The sequence below is a fragment of the Physeter macrocephalus genome, chromosome 1, assembly GCF_002837175.3.
Source record: "Physeter macrocephalus isolate SW-GA chromosome 1, ASM283717v5, whole genome shotgun sequence".
In the NCBI taxonomy this organism is placed as follows: domain Eukaryota; kingdom Metazoa; phylum Chordata; class Mammalia; order Artiodactyla; family Physeteridae; genus Physeter; species Physeter macrocephalus.
This window is the reverse complement of record NC_041214.2, coordinates 100,789,870-100,806,180: the sequence shown is the minus strand read 5'-3', so window position 1 is coordinate 100,806,180 and position 16,311 is coordinate 100,789,870. Positions and strand designations below refer to the sequence as shown.

The 16,311-nt window shown below is 45.3% G+C and overlaps 2 protein-coding genes across 2 annotated transcripts in view; one reads left to right on the top strand and one right to left on the bottom strand.

The window, feature by feature from the left end:
• BOC (BOC cell adhesion associated, oncogene regulated) overlaps positions 1-16,311 on the top strand; it is a 62,363-nt gene that overhangs the window by 43,627 nt on the left and 2,425 nt on the right. Inside the window, exons 7-13 of the mRNA XM_028495280.2 lie at positions 4,589-4,694; positions 4,960-5,082; positions 7,245-7,466; positions 8,228-8,463; positions 8,645-8,721; positions 9,206-9,399; positions 10,431-14,914. Of these exons, the coding sequence (XP_028351081.1) occupies positions 4,589-4,694; positions 4,960-5,082; positions 7,245-7,466; positions 8,228-8,463; positions 8,645-8,721; positions 9,206-9,399; positions 10,431-10,618 (1,146 nt within the window). The 3' untranslated portion in view covers positions 10,619-14,914. The remainder of the gene's footprint in view (positions 1-4,588; positions 4,695-4,959; positions 5,083-7,244; positions 7,467-8,227; positions 8,464-8,644; positions 8,722-9,205; positions 9,400-10,430; positions 14,915-16,311) is intronic.
• CFAP44 (cilia and flagella associated protein 44) overlaps positions 14,927-16,311 on the bottom strand; it is a 109,359-nt gene continuing 107,974 nt past the window's right edge. The window contains exon 34 of the mRNA XM_007107958.3: positions 14,927-15,375. Within this exon, the coding sequence (XP_007108020.2) occupies positions 15,202-15,375 (174 nt within the window). The 3' untranslated portion in view covers positions 14,927-15,201. The remainder of the gene's footprint in view (positions 15,376-16,311) is intronic.

The following is a 16,311-nucleotide window of genomic DNA, read 5'->3' as shown; positions in this document are numbered from 1 at the left end:
CCTTTGCTGTGCAAAAGTTTTGAAGTTTCATTAGGTCCCATTTGTTTATTTTTGTTTTTATTTCCATTTCTCTAGGAGGTGGGTCATAAAGGATCTTGCTGTGATTTATGTCAGAGTGTTCTGCCTATGTTTTCCTCTAAGAGTTTCATAGTGTCTGGTCTTATATAGGTTTTTAATCCACTTTGAGTTTATTTTTGTGTATGGTGTTAGGGAGTGTTCTAATTTCATTCTCTTACATGTAGCTGTCCAGTTTTCCCAGCACCACTTATTGAAGAGACTGTCTTTTCTCCATTGTATATCCTTGCCTCCTTTGTCATAGATTAGGTGAGCATAGGTGCATGGGTTTATCTCTGGGCTTTCTGTCCTGTTCCATTGATCTATATTTCTGTTTTTGTGCCAGTACCATACTGTCTTGATTACCGTAGCTTTGTAGTATAGTCTGAAGTCAGGGAGCCTGATTCCTCCAGCTTCATTGTTCTTAAGATTGTTATGGCTATTTGGGGTCTTTTGTATTTCCAAACAAATTGTAAAACTTTTTGTTCTAGTTCTGTAAAAAATGCCACTGGTAATTTGATAAGGATTGTGTTGAATCTGTAGATTGCTTTGGGTAGTATAGTCATTTTCACAATATTGATTCTTCCAATTCAAGAACATGGTATATATCTCCCATCTGTTTATGTCATCTTTGATTTCTTTCATCAGTGTTTTATAGTTCTCTGAGCACAGGTCTTTTGCCTCCTTAGGTAGGTTTATTGCTAGGTATTTTATTCTTTTTGTTGCAGTGGTAAATGGGATTGTTTCCTTAATTTCTCTTTCTGCCTTTGCGTTGTTAGTGTATAGGAATGCAAGAGACTTCTGTGTATTAATTTTGTATCCTGCATCTTTACCAAATTCATTGATTAGCTCTAGTAGTTTTCTGGGGGCATCTTTAGGATTTTCTATGTACAGTATCATGTCATCTGCAAACAGTGACAGTTTTACTTCTTCTTTTCCAATTTGGATTCTTTTTATTTCTTTTTCTTCTCTGATTGCCTTGGCTAGGACTTCCAAAACTATGTTGAATAATAGTGGCAAGAGTGGACACCCTTGTCTTGTTCCTGATCTTAGAGGAAATGCTTTCAAATTTTCACCATTGAGAATAATGTTTACTGTGGGATTGTCATATACGGCCTTTATTATGTTGAGGTAGGTTCCCTCAACTCACTTTCTGGAGAGTTTTTTTTTATCATAAATCAGTACTCAATTTTGTTGAAAGCTTTTTCTGCATCTATTGAGATGATCACATGGTTTTTATTCTTTAATTTATTAATGTGGTGTCGCACACTGATTGATTTGCATATATTGAAGAATGCTTGCATCCCTGGGATAAACCCCATTTGATCATGGTGTATGATCCTTTTAATGTCCTTTCGGATTCTGTTCGCTAGTATTTTGTTGAGGATTTTTGCGTCTGTGTTCATCAGTGATACTGGCCTGTAGTTTTCTTGTTTCGTGATATCTTTGTCTGGTTTTGGTATCAGGGTGATGGTAGTCTCATAGAATGAGTTTGGGAGTGTTCCATCCTCTGCAATTTTTTGGAAGAGTTTGAGAAGGATATGTGTTAACTCTTCTCTAAATGTCTTAGAGAATTCACCTGTGAAGCCATCTGGTCCTGAACTTTTGCCTGTTGGAAGATTTTTAATAACAGTTTCAATTTTATTACTCGTGATTGGTCTGTTCATATTTTCTATTTCTTCTTGGTTCAGTCTTGGAAGGTTGTACTTTTCTAAGAATTTGTCCATTTCATCCAGGTTGTCCATTTTGTTGGCATATGTTGCTTGTAGTACTCTGATCCTTTGTATTTCTGTGGTGTCAGTTGTAACTTCTTTTCATTTCTAATTTTACTGATTTGAGTCCTCTCCCTTTTTTTCTTGATGACTCTGGTTAAAGGTTTATCAATTTTATCTTCTCTTTGCTATCATTTCCTTCACTTCTTTTTCATTTATTTCTGCTCTGATCTTTATGATTTCTTTCCTTCTACTAACTTTGGGCTTTGTTTGTTCTTCTTTCTCTAGTTGCTTTAGGTGTAAGTTTAGGTTGTTTATTTGAGATGTTTCTTGTTTCTTGAGGTAAGATTGTATTGCTCTAAACTTCCCTCATAGAACTGCTTTTGCTGCATCCCATAGATTTTGGGTCATCGCCTTTTCATTGTCATTTGTTTCTAGGTATTTTTTGATTTCCTCTTTACTTTCTTCAGTGATCTCTTGGTTATTTAGTAGTGTATTGTTTAGCCTCCATGTGTTTGTATTTTTTACAGTTTTTTTCTCGTAATTGATTTCTAATCTCAGGGTTGTGGTTGAAAAAGATGCTGACTACAATTTCAGTGTTCTTAAATTTACTGAGGCTTGATTGGTGACCCAAGATGTGATCTATCCTGGAGAATGTTCCATGAGAAATTGAGAAGAAAGTGTATTCTGCCACTTTCGGGTGGAATGTCCTATAAATATCAGTTAAGCCCATCTTGTCTAATCTGTCATTTAAAGCTTGAGTTTCCTTATTTATTTTCATTTTGTATGATCTGTCCATTGGTGTAAGTGGAGGGTTAAAGTCCCCCACTATTATTGTGTTATTGTCGATTTCTCCTTTTATGGCTGTTAGCATTTGCCTTATGTATTGAGGTGCTCTTATGTTGGGAGCATAGGTATTTACAGTTGTTTATCTTCTTGGATTGATCCTTTGATCATTATGCAGTGTCCTTCCTTGTCTCTTGTAATAGTCTTTATTTTAAAGTCTATCTTGTTTGATATGAGTATTGCTACTCCAGCTTTTTTGATTCCCATTTGCATGGAATATCCTTTTCCATCCCCTCACTTTCAGTCTGTATGTGTCGCTAGGTCTGAAGTGGGTCTATTGTAGACAGCATATATATGGGTCTTGTTTTTGTATCCATTTGGCCAGTCTGTGTCTTTTGGTTGGGGAATTTAATCCATTTACACTTAAGGTAATTATAGATATGTATGTTCCTATTCCCATTTTCTTAATTGTTTTGGGTTTATTCTTGTAGGTCTTTTTCTTTTCTTGTGTATCCCTCCCAGAGAAGTTCCTTTAGCATTTGTTGTAGAGCTGGTTTGGTGAGAAGTTCCTTTAGCATTTGCTGTAGAGCTGGTTTGGTGGTGCTGAATTCTCTTAGCTTTTTCTTGTCTGTAAAGCTTTTGATTTCTCTGTTGATTCTGAATGAGATCCTTGCTGGGTAGAGTAATCTTGGTTGTAGGTTTTTCCCTTTCATCACTTTAAATATGTCCTGCCATTCCCTTCTGGCCTGCAAAATTTCTGCTGAAAAATCAGCTGATAACCTTATGGGGATTCCCTTGTAGGTTATTTGTTGCTTTTCCCTTGCTGCCTTTAATATTTTTTCTCTGTATTTAATTTTTGTTAGTTTGATTAATATGTGTCTCGGAATGTTTCTCCTTGGGTTTATCCTGTATGGAACTCTCTGTGCTTCCTAGACTTGATTGACTATTTCTTTTCCCATGTTAGGGAAGTTTTCAACTATAATCTCTTCGAATATTTTCTCGGCCCTTTCCTTTCCTCGTCTTCTTCTGGGACCCCTATAATTAGAATGTTGGTGTGTTCGATGTTGTCCCAGAGGTCTCTTAGACTGTCCTCAATTCTTTTCATTCTTTTTTCTTTATTCTGTTCCTTGGCAGTTAACTCCACCATTCTATCTTCCAGCTCACTTATTCATTCTTCTGCCTTGGTTATTCTGTTGTTGATTCCATCATATGTATTTTTCATTTCAGTTATTGTGTGGTTCATCACTGTTTGTTCTTTAGTTCTTGTAGGTCCTTGTTAAATGTTTCTTGTATTTTCCCCATTCTATTTCCTAGATCTTGGATCATCTTTATTATCATTTCTCTGAGTTCTTTTTCAGACAGCTTGCCTATTTCCTCTTCATTTATTTGGTCTTGTGGGAGTTTACCTTGCTCCTTTGTCTGCAGAGTATTTCTCTGTCATTTCATTTTGTCTAACCTACTTTGTTTATGGTCTTCTTTCTGCAGGCTGCAGGGTCGTAGTTCTTCTTGTTTCTGTTGACTGCCCCCTGGTGGGTAAGGTTGGCCCAGGGGCTTGTGCAGGCTTCCTGGTGGGAGCGCCTGGTGCCTGTGCTCTGTTGGGTGGAGTTGAGTCTTTTCCCTCTGATGGGCAGGGCTGCATCCGGTGGTATGTTTTGGGGTGTCTGTGAACTTAGTACAACTTTAGGCAGCCTGTCTACTGATGGATGGGCCTGTGTTCCTGTCTTGCTGGTTGTTTGGTGTGAGGTGTTTAGCACTGGAGCCTGCAGGCAGTTGTCTGGGGTCGGGTCTTGGTGTTGATATGGATACCTTCAGGAACGCACACACCAATTAATATTCCCTGGGCCTGGGAATTCTCTGATGTTCCAGCGTCCTGGACTCTATGTCCCCACCCTGGAGGCCCAGGCCCAAGCCCTGGTCGGGGTCTCCAGTGAGTTTTAAACTCTAGGCCAGGGTAAAATTTCCATCCCCCGGTGGTTCTGCTCACACGATGATTTCTCTGCTCCATTGTCAACTTGTTTCTTCTTTCTTCCCTGTAGTATATTCCAGCAAGTAACAACAACACCCCAATCCATGGCTTTTATATCTATTACCGACCCACGGACAGTGACAACGATAGTGACTACAAGAAGGATATGGTGGAAGGTGAGAAACACGTGTGTGAGATAGTTTTCTCTGGCAGCAAGGGGCTCTAGGAGTAGGTGAAAGTAGAAAATGTGGGCTGGCCTGCCCCACATCGTTGGCTTTTTCTTGACACACTTGGGGTCATTGAGTTCATAAACCCACATGCTTCGTTCCATGGTGATGGGACAACAGGAACATGGGTGGGCACCTAGAACATTGCCTCCAGTGGGGGCCAAGCAAGCCACATGCATAATCATCATGCTGACTCTCTCTCTGTCTTTCCCAGGGGATAGATACTGGCACTCCATCAGCCACCTGCAGCCAGAGACCTCCTATGACATTAAGATGCAGTGCTTCAATGAAGGAGGGGAGAGTGAGTTCAGCAACGTGATGATCTGTGAAACCAAAGGTGATCTCTCTGGGTTCTCTGATCTCCTCTTGCTCTCCTCCCTGCAGACTAGGGCAAAGTCACTGCTCTGTGTGCCATGCTGGGTATCTCTTCTCCAGAATGACTCCTTATTTTCCAAGTATCCCCAGACTTTGTCATCTTAACCCTTCTCTTTCTTTGCCTGTGCTTCGTATTAAGTACGAGTGGGCTGCCATCATGACGGTTTCATGGAGCTTGGGAATTAACTCACACATGAACTCATGGGTTAGAACCCACTCTTAAGTTGGGAGCTTTCTATAAACACTTTATTCCTACAGTAACATTTGGTACTCACATTGGTTAGTTTACTTAATTTAACTACAACCCCATGGGAAAAGAAAAACTGAGCATCAGGACATGTTATACCTTGACCAAGATCACACAGCTGGTTAGCGGTGGAGCACACTTTGGGCCAAGTTTGTCTAACTACAAGCCCAGACTCTTTCCCTGTCCTAAAACACGTTAAACATATTCATATAATAACTTAATTTTTGCACATTGGTCAAGTGGATAGATATCATTTCCATTTTGCAAATACTGAAAGTTGTATTGCAAAAAAATGTAATCAGGAGAAGATCCCAAAGGAACAGGGATGGAGCCAAGAAAACAATCCATTTTCCTGTCATGGCAACATTCTGTCTCCCGTGTGCCCTTCCTGCCCTCTTCTGTCACGTACAGTGGAGTGAAGGGGCCGATGCACACACAGCCAGCAGTCCTGTGTCAGGGGACATACAGAGTACCCGGGGCAAAGAATAGAGACTTCACATTGGTCTTCTGGAAGGACTGAACCTTCAGCAGGGTGGAGGGAGTGGCCTGGGGAATAGGACAAGCCTTCACGTAGCTCCACGTGGTGGGAGTATGTGGCACTGGAAGGACGAGAGAGGGCAGTGCTCAGGGAAGAGGCCACGGGCATCAGGGACCCTGTGGGCTGTGAGGTGGAGAAGGGTCATTGTTGGATTTGTTTGTCAGGAAGGGTCACTGGTGACTATGCAGGAATGGGCTGAGGGGAGAGAACCGGGGCCGCGAAGGAAAGGTGAAGAGAAGGGGTGGGTTTGAGCCTCTTTTCTGAGGGAGCGCAGGGAGGACCAGGGACTGATAGTGTGTTGAGGCTGGGAGAGAGTGAAAGGAGTTCAGCATAAGCCTTGAGGTTTTGAACCTGAAGAACCACACAGGTGGTGGTGCCATTTATCGAAATGGGGAAAGCCAGCAGGGAACTCGCTTCCACAAGAAAGGAACAACGTGAACCGCTTGGAGGCGTACTTGAGTCTGATTCTTCTGAGACGTTGAAATGCAAGTGTCCCATGAGGGAAGGAGGTCTGCTGCCCAGGGAGGATCCTGGGTAAGGGGATCTGTTAGTCACTGGGATGTAGGCTGAAATCACGGGAATAGAGGGAAGAAGAAGACAGAGTGTAGACTGAGAGGGACCAGGAGGACTTCTCAGTGTCTGAGGCAAAGACAGGAAGAAAAGGGCAAGGAGAGAGAAATGTGAGCAGCAGTAGTCAGAGAGGTTACGGGAAACCCAGAAGACGGTAGTGTCAGAAGGTCATTGGGGAGGACGGCTGCGAAAAGGAGTTAACGATGTCAGATACATCCTGCTAACAGCAAAAGCCAGATGCCGAGGTTGCCACCTCGTAAACTTTTGGATTGGCATTTCTCTAGCGCTGTCAGTCCTGGTGAGCCCCGAACCCCATCTCCCTGCTCTGCACCCCAGCTCAGACCTAGGACTTCACATCTCTCGATGCACCCAGGAATAGCAAATTCACGGGGAAATTCTTCCATTCCCAGTTCTTTTTGGTTTCATGTACTTTTTATATTTTCTTCCAAAAGTTCCCCAGCTATGCTTCTAGAAAACCCCTACACCACTTCTGCCCCCAAAGACCCAGTCTGCCCCTAGTGCTTGGTCCACAAATATCTCAGGGTGTTTCTTGAAGTATAAGGCTCAAGTCTCTTCAGCGACGCCCAATTTCACATTAGGTGTCAATTTCATGCTGAGCTTGGACACCACACTGATCGAACCAAAGGCCCTGTCTTATAAGTTTGACCCCATTTCTCACACCCATGGAATCAGAATATTGTTTTCCTATTTTTCGTGAAAGAAATGTCAAAGAAATAGAGGCTGAAGTGAGTTTTGTCCCAATTAACAGCCCGGAAGTCTTCTGGTCAGCCTGGTCGACTCCCACCCCCAACTCTGGCACCACCACAGCTACAGCTCCATGAAACCATAGAGCGGCCGGTGGGCACAGGGGCCATGGTGGCCCGCTCCAGTGACCTGCCCTACCTGATTGTCGGGGTCGTCCTGGGCTCCATCGTCCTCATCATCGTTGCCTTCATCCCCTTCTGCTTGTGGAGGGCCTGGTCTAAGCAAAGTGAGTGAATGACCGTCCTCAACACCAAGGGGAAGGAGCCTGGGGCGGGGTTGAGGGGAGGAGGGGTCTCCCAGTCCCTAAGGAGGCCTCTGCCCAGGGCTGGATCCCAGGCGCCCTGCTTCACACTCTTGGGAGCTCAAGTTCCTGGTGGGTCCCCCACAGGGCTTGGAAAGAGTCGGAGAACGCTCACAGATGGGGCCTTCCCTTTGGCTCATAGACCTTGGCAGATGGAGAGGATGAAGTGGGAGTTGGTCTGTGTTCTCTGCATCCCTGGAGCTCAGTGCTTAGCTGGCTCTGTTTTCTTTTACTGTCTCAAGCTCTGACCACGTAGTCATACTTTCAGTTGACCCTGCCTCTTCCCGCCTCTTTAGTTCTGTGGCTCCCTTGAGCTTTCCCCCTAATCCTGGGTTAATCTGATTTATCCACTAATTGCTGCTTCAGATGGCAACACATCTGGTCAACTTGCTTCATTTAAATATTGCTCCTCTGTTCACTTGCCACTTCATTCTCCCAAATCCTGGTCCTATGTCTCCTCTCCCTACTGCAAAAAAAAAAAAAAAGTCTAGATGTTAGGAAGAAGTGGCTGACAGGAAGAATTTTCCGAGAGAGAGAATATTCTCTCCCCTGGCGCAATGTCAACTCCCCGCCTACCCCCATTTGAGCTCAAATCCTCGGGAGTTTTCTGAGATTCACGTGGGACTTTTTCAAGCTGCCCCAGGCCTCCTTGACCTAAGCATAGCTCTATCCTTCTGTTCTTCCAGAACATACAACAGACCTGGGTTTTCCTCGAAGTGCCCTTCTGCCCTCCTCCTGCCAATACACTATGGTACCACTGGGAGGGCTCCCAGGCCACCGAGCCAACGGGCAGCCCTACCTCAGTGGCACCAGCGGACGGGCCTGTACCAATGGGGTACATGTGAACAGGGCCTGCCCTGCAGCTGCCATGGGCTACCCAGGCCTGAAGCCTCAGCAGCGCTGCCCAGGGGAGCTTCGGCAGGTAACGTAGTTCTGGGAGTGTGGGCAGGCAGGGACGGGTCACCGTGGAGGGCGTGGCCGGGCCACCTCCTGAGGCTCCCTCCCTTCTAGCCTCTAATCCCGGGCTGCTGGGCCTGCTGAACAACGCATGGGGAAGTTACCTGGACTCTCTGATGTGCCCTTCTCGTTACTCGTTTGAGCAGCAGGACGACAGCAGCAGCACGCTGAGGCAGACCGTTCTTGGCAGTGGATGTGACCCCCCCAGTCACCAGATTCCCAGGTACCCGGGCCCCTGCCCGCCTTCCGCCCCTGAGCCCCAGCGCTCACTCCCTCGCTAGTTCCCCAAACCCAGCACCAGTCACTGAGCGGTGAGCGCTAGTGCTTCACTCACGATCCCCTCGTCTGACACACCGCTCCCCTGGACTCTTCGCCTAAGCGGCTTAGTTGTTGTGTTTGCAGTTATGATGCCTTCTCTGTTCAGCGATTCCTCCCTCGCTTCTCAGGCCAGGGCAGCCCCGCCCAGCTGGCTCTGCCCCTAGGCCTCCCCCCGTCCTCTCATACGCTCAGGACACGCGTGGAGTCAAATGGAAGGAGACTAGAATCGCCTGTGGAAGCGATGGTGTGGCACCTCTTGATGTCCAAAGGGGAGCAGCCCCTGCCCCGCCTGAGCCCTGCCCAGCTCTGCTGCGTCAGACGGGAGCAGCCAGAGCAGTGGGGCCCACGCTGCCCCGACCTCACCCCTCCGCCTGGTTTTGTGCCTGCAGGGCTCCCGAGTCTAACCCGGACAAGGGCTCTTTCTTATACACACTGCCCGATGACTCAGCTTGCCAGCTGCTCCAGCCTCAGCAGGACTGCCACCACCTCCAGGAGCAGCCAGCAGCCACGGGCCAGCCCGGCATGAGGCGTGTACCCCGGGGTCCTGGGCTGGAAGCCACGTGGGACCCTCTTTTTCACCCAGGTCAGTGCTGAGGGCAGGGCGGGCACTTGAACAGGCTGGGGATGAGGTGAGGTGTAGGCATCCACGACCCGGGAGTGACGTGCAGGCGGGGCGAGAACAGCCCCTGAAGGCGGTGCTTGGTAAGGACCATCCACAGCTTGTATATCCGAGATGGGGGTGCAAAGGGGAGCTGGCCACCTCCTTCCCTGCTGAAGGCCCAGCAGATCTGCGGGGGGGTGTCAGGTGGGTCCAACATGACAAGCTCTGTCCTCAAAGGCTCAGAGAACGGGCACTTCTCCATTTCAGAGAAAGAAGCCCTTTTGGTCTCAGCATTTCAAGGCCACTCACAGATTCCTGCCACCTCTCATCACACTAAGAGGCACTCTCTAATCACTCTGAGTACCTTGCTTTGTTGGGTCTTGTCTCTTCATCAAGGAATGAGGTTGCATCCATCATTAAGCCAAGTTCTCACATCATCAGAACTCTGTGCTTCCCCAGAACTTTCCCTCCAAGGGACTCAGTGCACAGCGCGCCCAGCCCACTGTCCTTCTTTGTGCCCATCTTTTTGATACCTGGTTGGGCACAGGCTGGTTCAGAGAATTAGCTGATGTTTCTTAGCCTGTGGCTTCCAGGTCACATGCAGCTCCCAGCATCCACAGGGGACTCCCTCCCTCGGGAGGCATGAGTTGTGAGTGGAATGATCATGGCCAGAAAGCACAGCAGAAGGGTGGACTAGCGCCCACACCTGGAGAGAGTAGAACTTTCTTGCACGGTTCCTGGGCTCAGCTGACTTCATCTTCATCTGCCCCTGCTTATAGGGTAGATGCATGAGGGTCTCCACGCTTTCACCCCTGAAATGTGCAGATGGGACGTGGGTAAGAAGTGGCCCATACTTAGAGGGAGTGTAATTGTCCTTGCTGTGGTCGTAGGTCTCTGTCCCTCCTCTAAAGCCAGTAACCAGCTCCCGTCCCAGAGAGTCTGGCCCAGTACTGCTGAGCACTAGTTCCTGGTCAGTCTGGATTCTAACGTTTCCCACTTTTCTCTCCCCTCAGGGCCCCGGTGCTGCTTGGGCCTCGTACCGGTTGAAGAGGTGGCCAGTCCTGACTCCTGCCCTGCGGGGAGAGGAGACTGGTGTCCCCAGCACCCCGTGGGGGCCTACGTAGGGCAGGAACTTGGGATGCGGCTCTCCCCCAGCCCACCAGTTCACGTGTCTTTTGAAACACCACCTCCTACAATTTAGGCAGAAGCTGATATCCCAGAAAGACACTATATATTGTTGTTTCTTTAAAAAAGAGAGGAAATTGGTATTTATTTTTCTATAATAGCCATATTTATATATTTATGCACTTGTAAATAAATGTATATGTTTTTATAATTCTGGAGAGACATAGGGAATCCTCCCCACTGAGGTCTGAGGTGGGAAGCAAAGAAGCCGCAACGGAACACGAGTCAACGGGGAAAGAGCAGCACAGACTGAGGAGGCAGCCCGTCCCTTAGACCCTCCGCCGCTGCCTGGGCCCCTGCAGAAGGCCCACAGAGAAGCCCGTGGAAGGAGGACTCCTAGGCACACTGTCCACAGTGACTGCAAGGGAAGGGCCAGGGCCACGCGATCCGAGGCTGCAGCCACCCGTGACAGTGGCTGGATCTGGTGCTACAGGAAACGTTTTCCCAAGATGCCCGTGAGACTAGACTAAGATGTGTATAGTACTATCAGCATTAACAAACCTTCCAGAATCAATAATCTGTGGCAACATATCTCTGTAAAAATAAACACTGTAATGTCTAAATAAATGTTTAGTCTTCCCTGTAACCTACAGCTTAGTCATGTATGAGTCAGCATTCTCTTTAGATGTTAGGATCCAGTCTGAGTATTTGAAGAAACATCCACTTGTGATGTTTTCAGATCCATCGAAGAGAAATCTGGAAAAGGTAGCAAATGTTTCTAATTTTGTCTTTTTAAATATTGACTCTCAGTTGTGTTTTCATTAATGCAGATGCGTGGTAACTGTTTAGTCCAAGAGGGACACAGTGTACAGTGGGCGAGGAGAAGCAGATTCGCCGCTCTCTGACTGGACTTAAGGTAAAGCTTTGGTCAGATCGGAAGGAATGAGGCTCATCTTTTCTATACAGGTGTGTGTTGAAGGCTTAAGTATTTTCTCCAAAATGCCATTTAGTGAAGTGCTGTGCTACAGGTGAACATATGGTGCCTGGTAAAATTCACTTCCCTTCTTTCCAAAGAAACAGCAACGTGGCCAGAGGAGTTGACTCACTAGTTGTTTAAAATCAACATTTCCTCAGTGCCGTCCAACCGCAGGAGCAGCCTTTGTCCCGGCAAGTGGAAGTAGATGGAGGCTGAAGCTTTTTGCTGGGAGCCCTACCACACTTTAACTGTCTTCAGGAGGGAAATGTACCTTCTAGAGTTCAGTAGAGTTGAGTTACAGATGAAATGCCACTTGAAACACTTAATCCTGTTGTGAGTCATCAATGGCAGACCCTAGCTTCACACTCCAGTCACAAATTAAAAGTCCTAAGAAAGCCCCAGGAGGTGACTGATGGTCTAGGGCAAGTGCGCCCTCTGCTGGCCAGAAGAGATTCCTGCATCCTTTCTCCATCCAGCAGCTAAATTGGAACATGGTTTTCAGAAAAGCAGTATTTAAAAAATATTTCAAGAAGTGAAATGAAGGACTGTAGGAATATGGAAATGATAGGAAAGGAGACGTAGAGCAGGGAAGAGAAGAAATAAGATATTGTGACTTCAGACACAATCTGGCATCAAGGGCCTAGAGGTCACTTCCAGGAGGGGGACAGATCTCACCTCTCAGATCTGGGCTATAACTCAACTTCTAGCCCATTGGCTTTTGGAAAAAAAAAAAAAAAAACTCCCCTGTTTTCTTAATGCCTTGATGATCCCAGTGGTTGTCAAAGTAAGTTTTGGTGAACTTTATGGAAGTGGTATGGTTCCAGTGCTGTGCAGAAAGCAGTTTTATGTGACAACAGTGCTTTTAGCTCTCAAAAAAAAAAAAAAGCCTGGGAGTGAAAAAGCACTTCTAAGGCAGGTTAAATGAGATAAATGTGCATATTTACTTTAGCCAATTGCAGGAAAGGAGGAAAAGTTTAGGCATCAGGCCTTTAAATTTTAGCCTAGAAAATGAAACAGCTTAGATATTCAGTTTCATTGCATCTTGCATTTCTTTATTTTCAGGTTATTATAGTGCCTTTTAAAAATCTGATTCAGTCAGCAATGGCTATATAAATTAATCAAAAGGAGGAGTAAGACCTAGCTGGGCAGGAGCTGGTGGTGGTGTGGAGTTCAGCTCATGGCTCAGGACAGCCCAACAGGACAGGCCGAGTCTGCAGGAATGAGTAACTAACTCCTTTTCCTGTGAAGTTCTGACAGAGGGGCTGGACTCTACAGTTTTTCTTTCAATGTTGAGATTTGATGACACTATGGACGAGGGTTCAGAATAGCCAAGGCACATTAACAGTTGATCCACAAGTAACTCGGGCAGATATTTGGCCTCTTTCAAAGGTGAGGCTGCCTTCTCTAAGGGCACAGCAGGAGGCAGAGAACAGTTAGATCAGGAGACTAGGACAGCTTTCCATCCACCCCCAGCCAGGGCTGCACCCTGGTGCTCTCCTGCTTGATATTAAACCTCCCAAAGACTCAGTTGCTTATAGATTCAAGACTAAACCTGGGATCAATGAAATGAAACGAAAGCTATCTTTATCTCTTATCTAATTCAAAATAAAAATGAATTAACTGTATTGTCAAATACCAAACATGCTGTATGAAAGCCTGATATTGTAAACTTTAGTGATTTTTGTCTAGTTCAGTTTGGGAAAAAGTAATAATCCTGACTGGTTTTACTCTAAGAGAGTTGATAGACACATGGAATCCTTGACATGGCTCTTCCATAGACTAAATTCATTCTTGCTGCAATTAGAATCACAGGATTCAGAATGGGAAGAAGCCTCAGAGCTTATCCAGATCTCTCATTTGTCTGATAATGAGGCCCAGGAAAATAATGTAATTTTTACCCTAACTCTCACCACAACAAGGGGAGAGTGTCTTCTCCGGGACCACCCACTGTATCCAGGCGGTCGCTCAGGGTCGTGAAGCCAGCCAGCCAGTTACGTAAGTTTGGTAGTAGCCCTTCCTGCTCCAGCCAAGCTTCAGATGGATGCAGCCCCAACTCACAGCTTGACTACAACCTCATAAGAGACCCAAGCTGGAAACACCCAGCTAAGTAGCTCCCAGCTTCCTGACCCTCAGAAACTGGGTGAGATAATGTTGTTTTAAGCTATGTTTGGGGGTAATTTTTTATGCAGGAATAAATAAAAGTGGGTAAAAAACAGAACTGTGACTAGCACATTTTTTTGAAATGCTTGAAGGGCACACATAGTTTAGGGTGTACAGCAGAGAATGTGATAAAGGGTGCTCTCCAGTAGAAAAGCTGCTACATCAGACCTCTGTGGTGATAGGCACAAACAGTAAGCTATTTGGACCTCTCAAATAGGAGTATGAAAGGATCTTAGAGACACAATAGGCCAAGTGGCCTCCTGTGACATATATATATTCCAACATACAAGAGACCCCAAGTCCTGTCTATAATTTTGGGGGGCAGATCAGCAGGCTAGACAGGTTATGAAAACTTGACCTTGCTGAAGTCACTTTCTACATTGGTGCAATATTACCTTCTTTACCTTTCCTTTTCGGTAACCAATTCATATTCTGGGACGGCCTCAAGGGAGTAGCTCATTAAAATGGACCCATAAAGCACGGAATTTAAAGTGCTATGTTCTATTACTAACAGGAATTCAAATATCAGTGAAATCATCCTTAGATGAATTCCACTGACTACTTACCCCCAAACCAAAAGAATACTCCCAAATTAGTTTAAATGTTATGTACAATCAAAAGTGATTATTAGAGTTGATCTCTCAGTGATGGAATCTATTTCATTACTTCCTGATCTATATCAAAACCAGCAAATGACTCAAGTAGAAACAGAAGGAAAATGGCACAGGACATGAGAAACTATAGGAAATACTTAGAATACTGGTAGAGTTGCAGACACCTTCAGAGAAGAGCCTCCTTCTTAACCATTTTGCAAAACACACTTCTCTGCTCCACCCAGAGCTGAGGAGTTTGCTAAAACTATGGGTGATTCAGGAAGCTGTTTATTTTTTTTGCTTTATCCCAGTCTAAAGCAAACTGCTCTGCTCTTTCTGTCTGCATTTCCTGAATCCCGACCCCTCAAATAACTGCTTTATGAAGTTAACAATGTCACAATTCTAAATTGCATTTCTTTTTCTCAGATATTGTTGGCAAAATAGTTTTTTTTCTCTTGTGTCCTCTCAGAGAATACCTGATAACATCAAAGTTTATTTTCCAAGGATCCAACGACCAAGAAAAGGAAGTTTTCTCGTGGTTTGCTGAATGATCGATTTTCTTGCCAATGGCTAAGAATTCAGATAACCAAAAAACAAATTTCCTAAAACGGGATATATTACCTATGGTGTCTGGCGATTTGAGGTAACAGCCTCCTAAGACTTCATATTCGACCCAGTTGGTTGCAAACACATCTGCAATGGTTCAGTTCAATAATAAGTAGCTGTTGGGTGCTGTAGTCAGTTTTAAGATAAGCAGTTGGGGGCGGATTATTAAAACTACATGACTGGATGTGGTTTTAGACTTTCAGATAAGTTCACTTTAAAACAGCAGGATTGTTGCAGGCGACAAGGAAACAGAACTTCTCTTGAATTAAGTGTCAGAAATCTTGGCTGGATTTGAGAAAAAAGCAAACTTAAGGCCCACGGGCTTCATTCATTCTCTTGTGGAGAGTGAATAGGGGGGAGAACAAGGCCACCTTTCTTACGCAAAAGAGTAACCTCTTCCTTTAAGGCCAGAATCCTTTCGGCCTGGACTTGGATCAATTCAGTGACCTTCTCTCTTGCCACAGTATCTGCTTTCCGGGGGCCCTGGAAGGCGTTGCCCTGTTGAGAGAAAACACCTCCCTGCTTTAAGCACCATTTGGACTATGGACACACCCCTGTCTTAATTTGTCTTTTAGGTGGTGCCTGACTTAAATAGCCATCGCTCCTGATTTTAAGACGCCTTCAAGGCCTCCACTGAAATCCTACCATTGGAAAGGTGTCCCTTTGAGCTAATAAGCAACTCTTAAAATGCAGGTCCCCTTTAGAGGGTAACTCATTAAGCTAGCTCTCAGTCACGCGTACCCTACAGGGCTCATCGCTGGAATTCTAAAAGGCCAGATACCTCCTTTTCCTATACAGCCCATGTCTTGTTTTCCAAAAAAAGAAATCTTTATTCCCTCATCTGATTTCTTCCCCTGCCCAGCCAATTCCTGGTCATGTTTCAGACATCATTTTTAGGGAGGATTTCTTTACCCCGTGGGCTGGGTTAGGATTCCTGCTCTATGTTCTGTCAAATCATCCAGCACACATCATTGTCGTTATTAGACTGAACCATTTGAAATTTGTGACGTGACCATTTTTCAACCTAAAAAGTAGCCGTTTCATATGGTTTGACCTAAGTGCTTGTTTGTTATCGTTCTTGCTAGATCCTGTGCCTTAGAAATAGAGCCCAGTATGCCTGGATCTCACCACTCTACCCAGCATCTGCCCTAGAACTTGTTACATAAGTAGATGCTCCATAAATCTGAACGTGCATTAAATGAAGGGACATAACACCTAGTATCTTCTCTGTGGCAGGTGCTTTATGTCTGCGACCTCACGTGATCCTCACAACTCAGAACCAGGTGGTGTTATTCCAATTTTAAAGATACAGAAACTGACAGAGGTTTATGAACTGGCCCAAGTCACTGTAATATTAAGGACTGGAAGCAGGATGAGAACCAGGTTACCTGAAGCCAAAAGCCCATGATTTGTCTGTTACCCCACTTACTATGG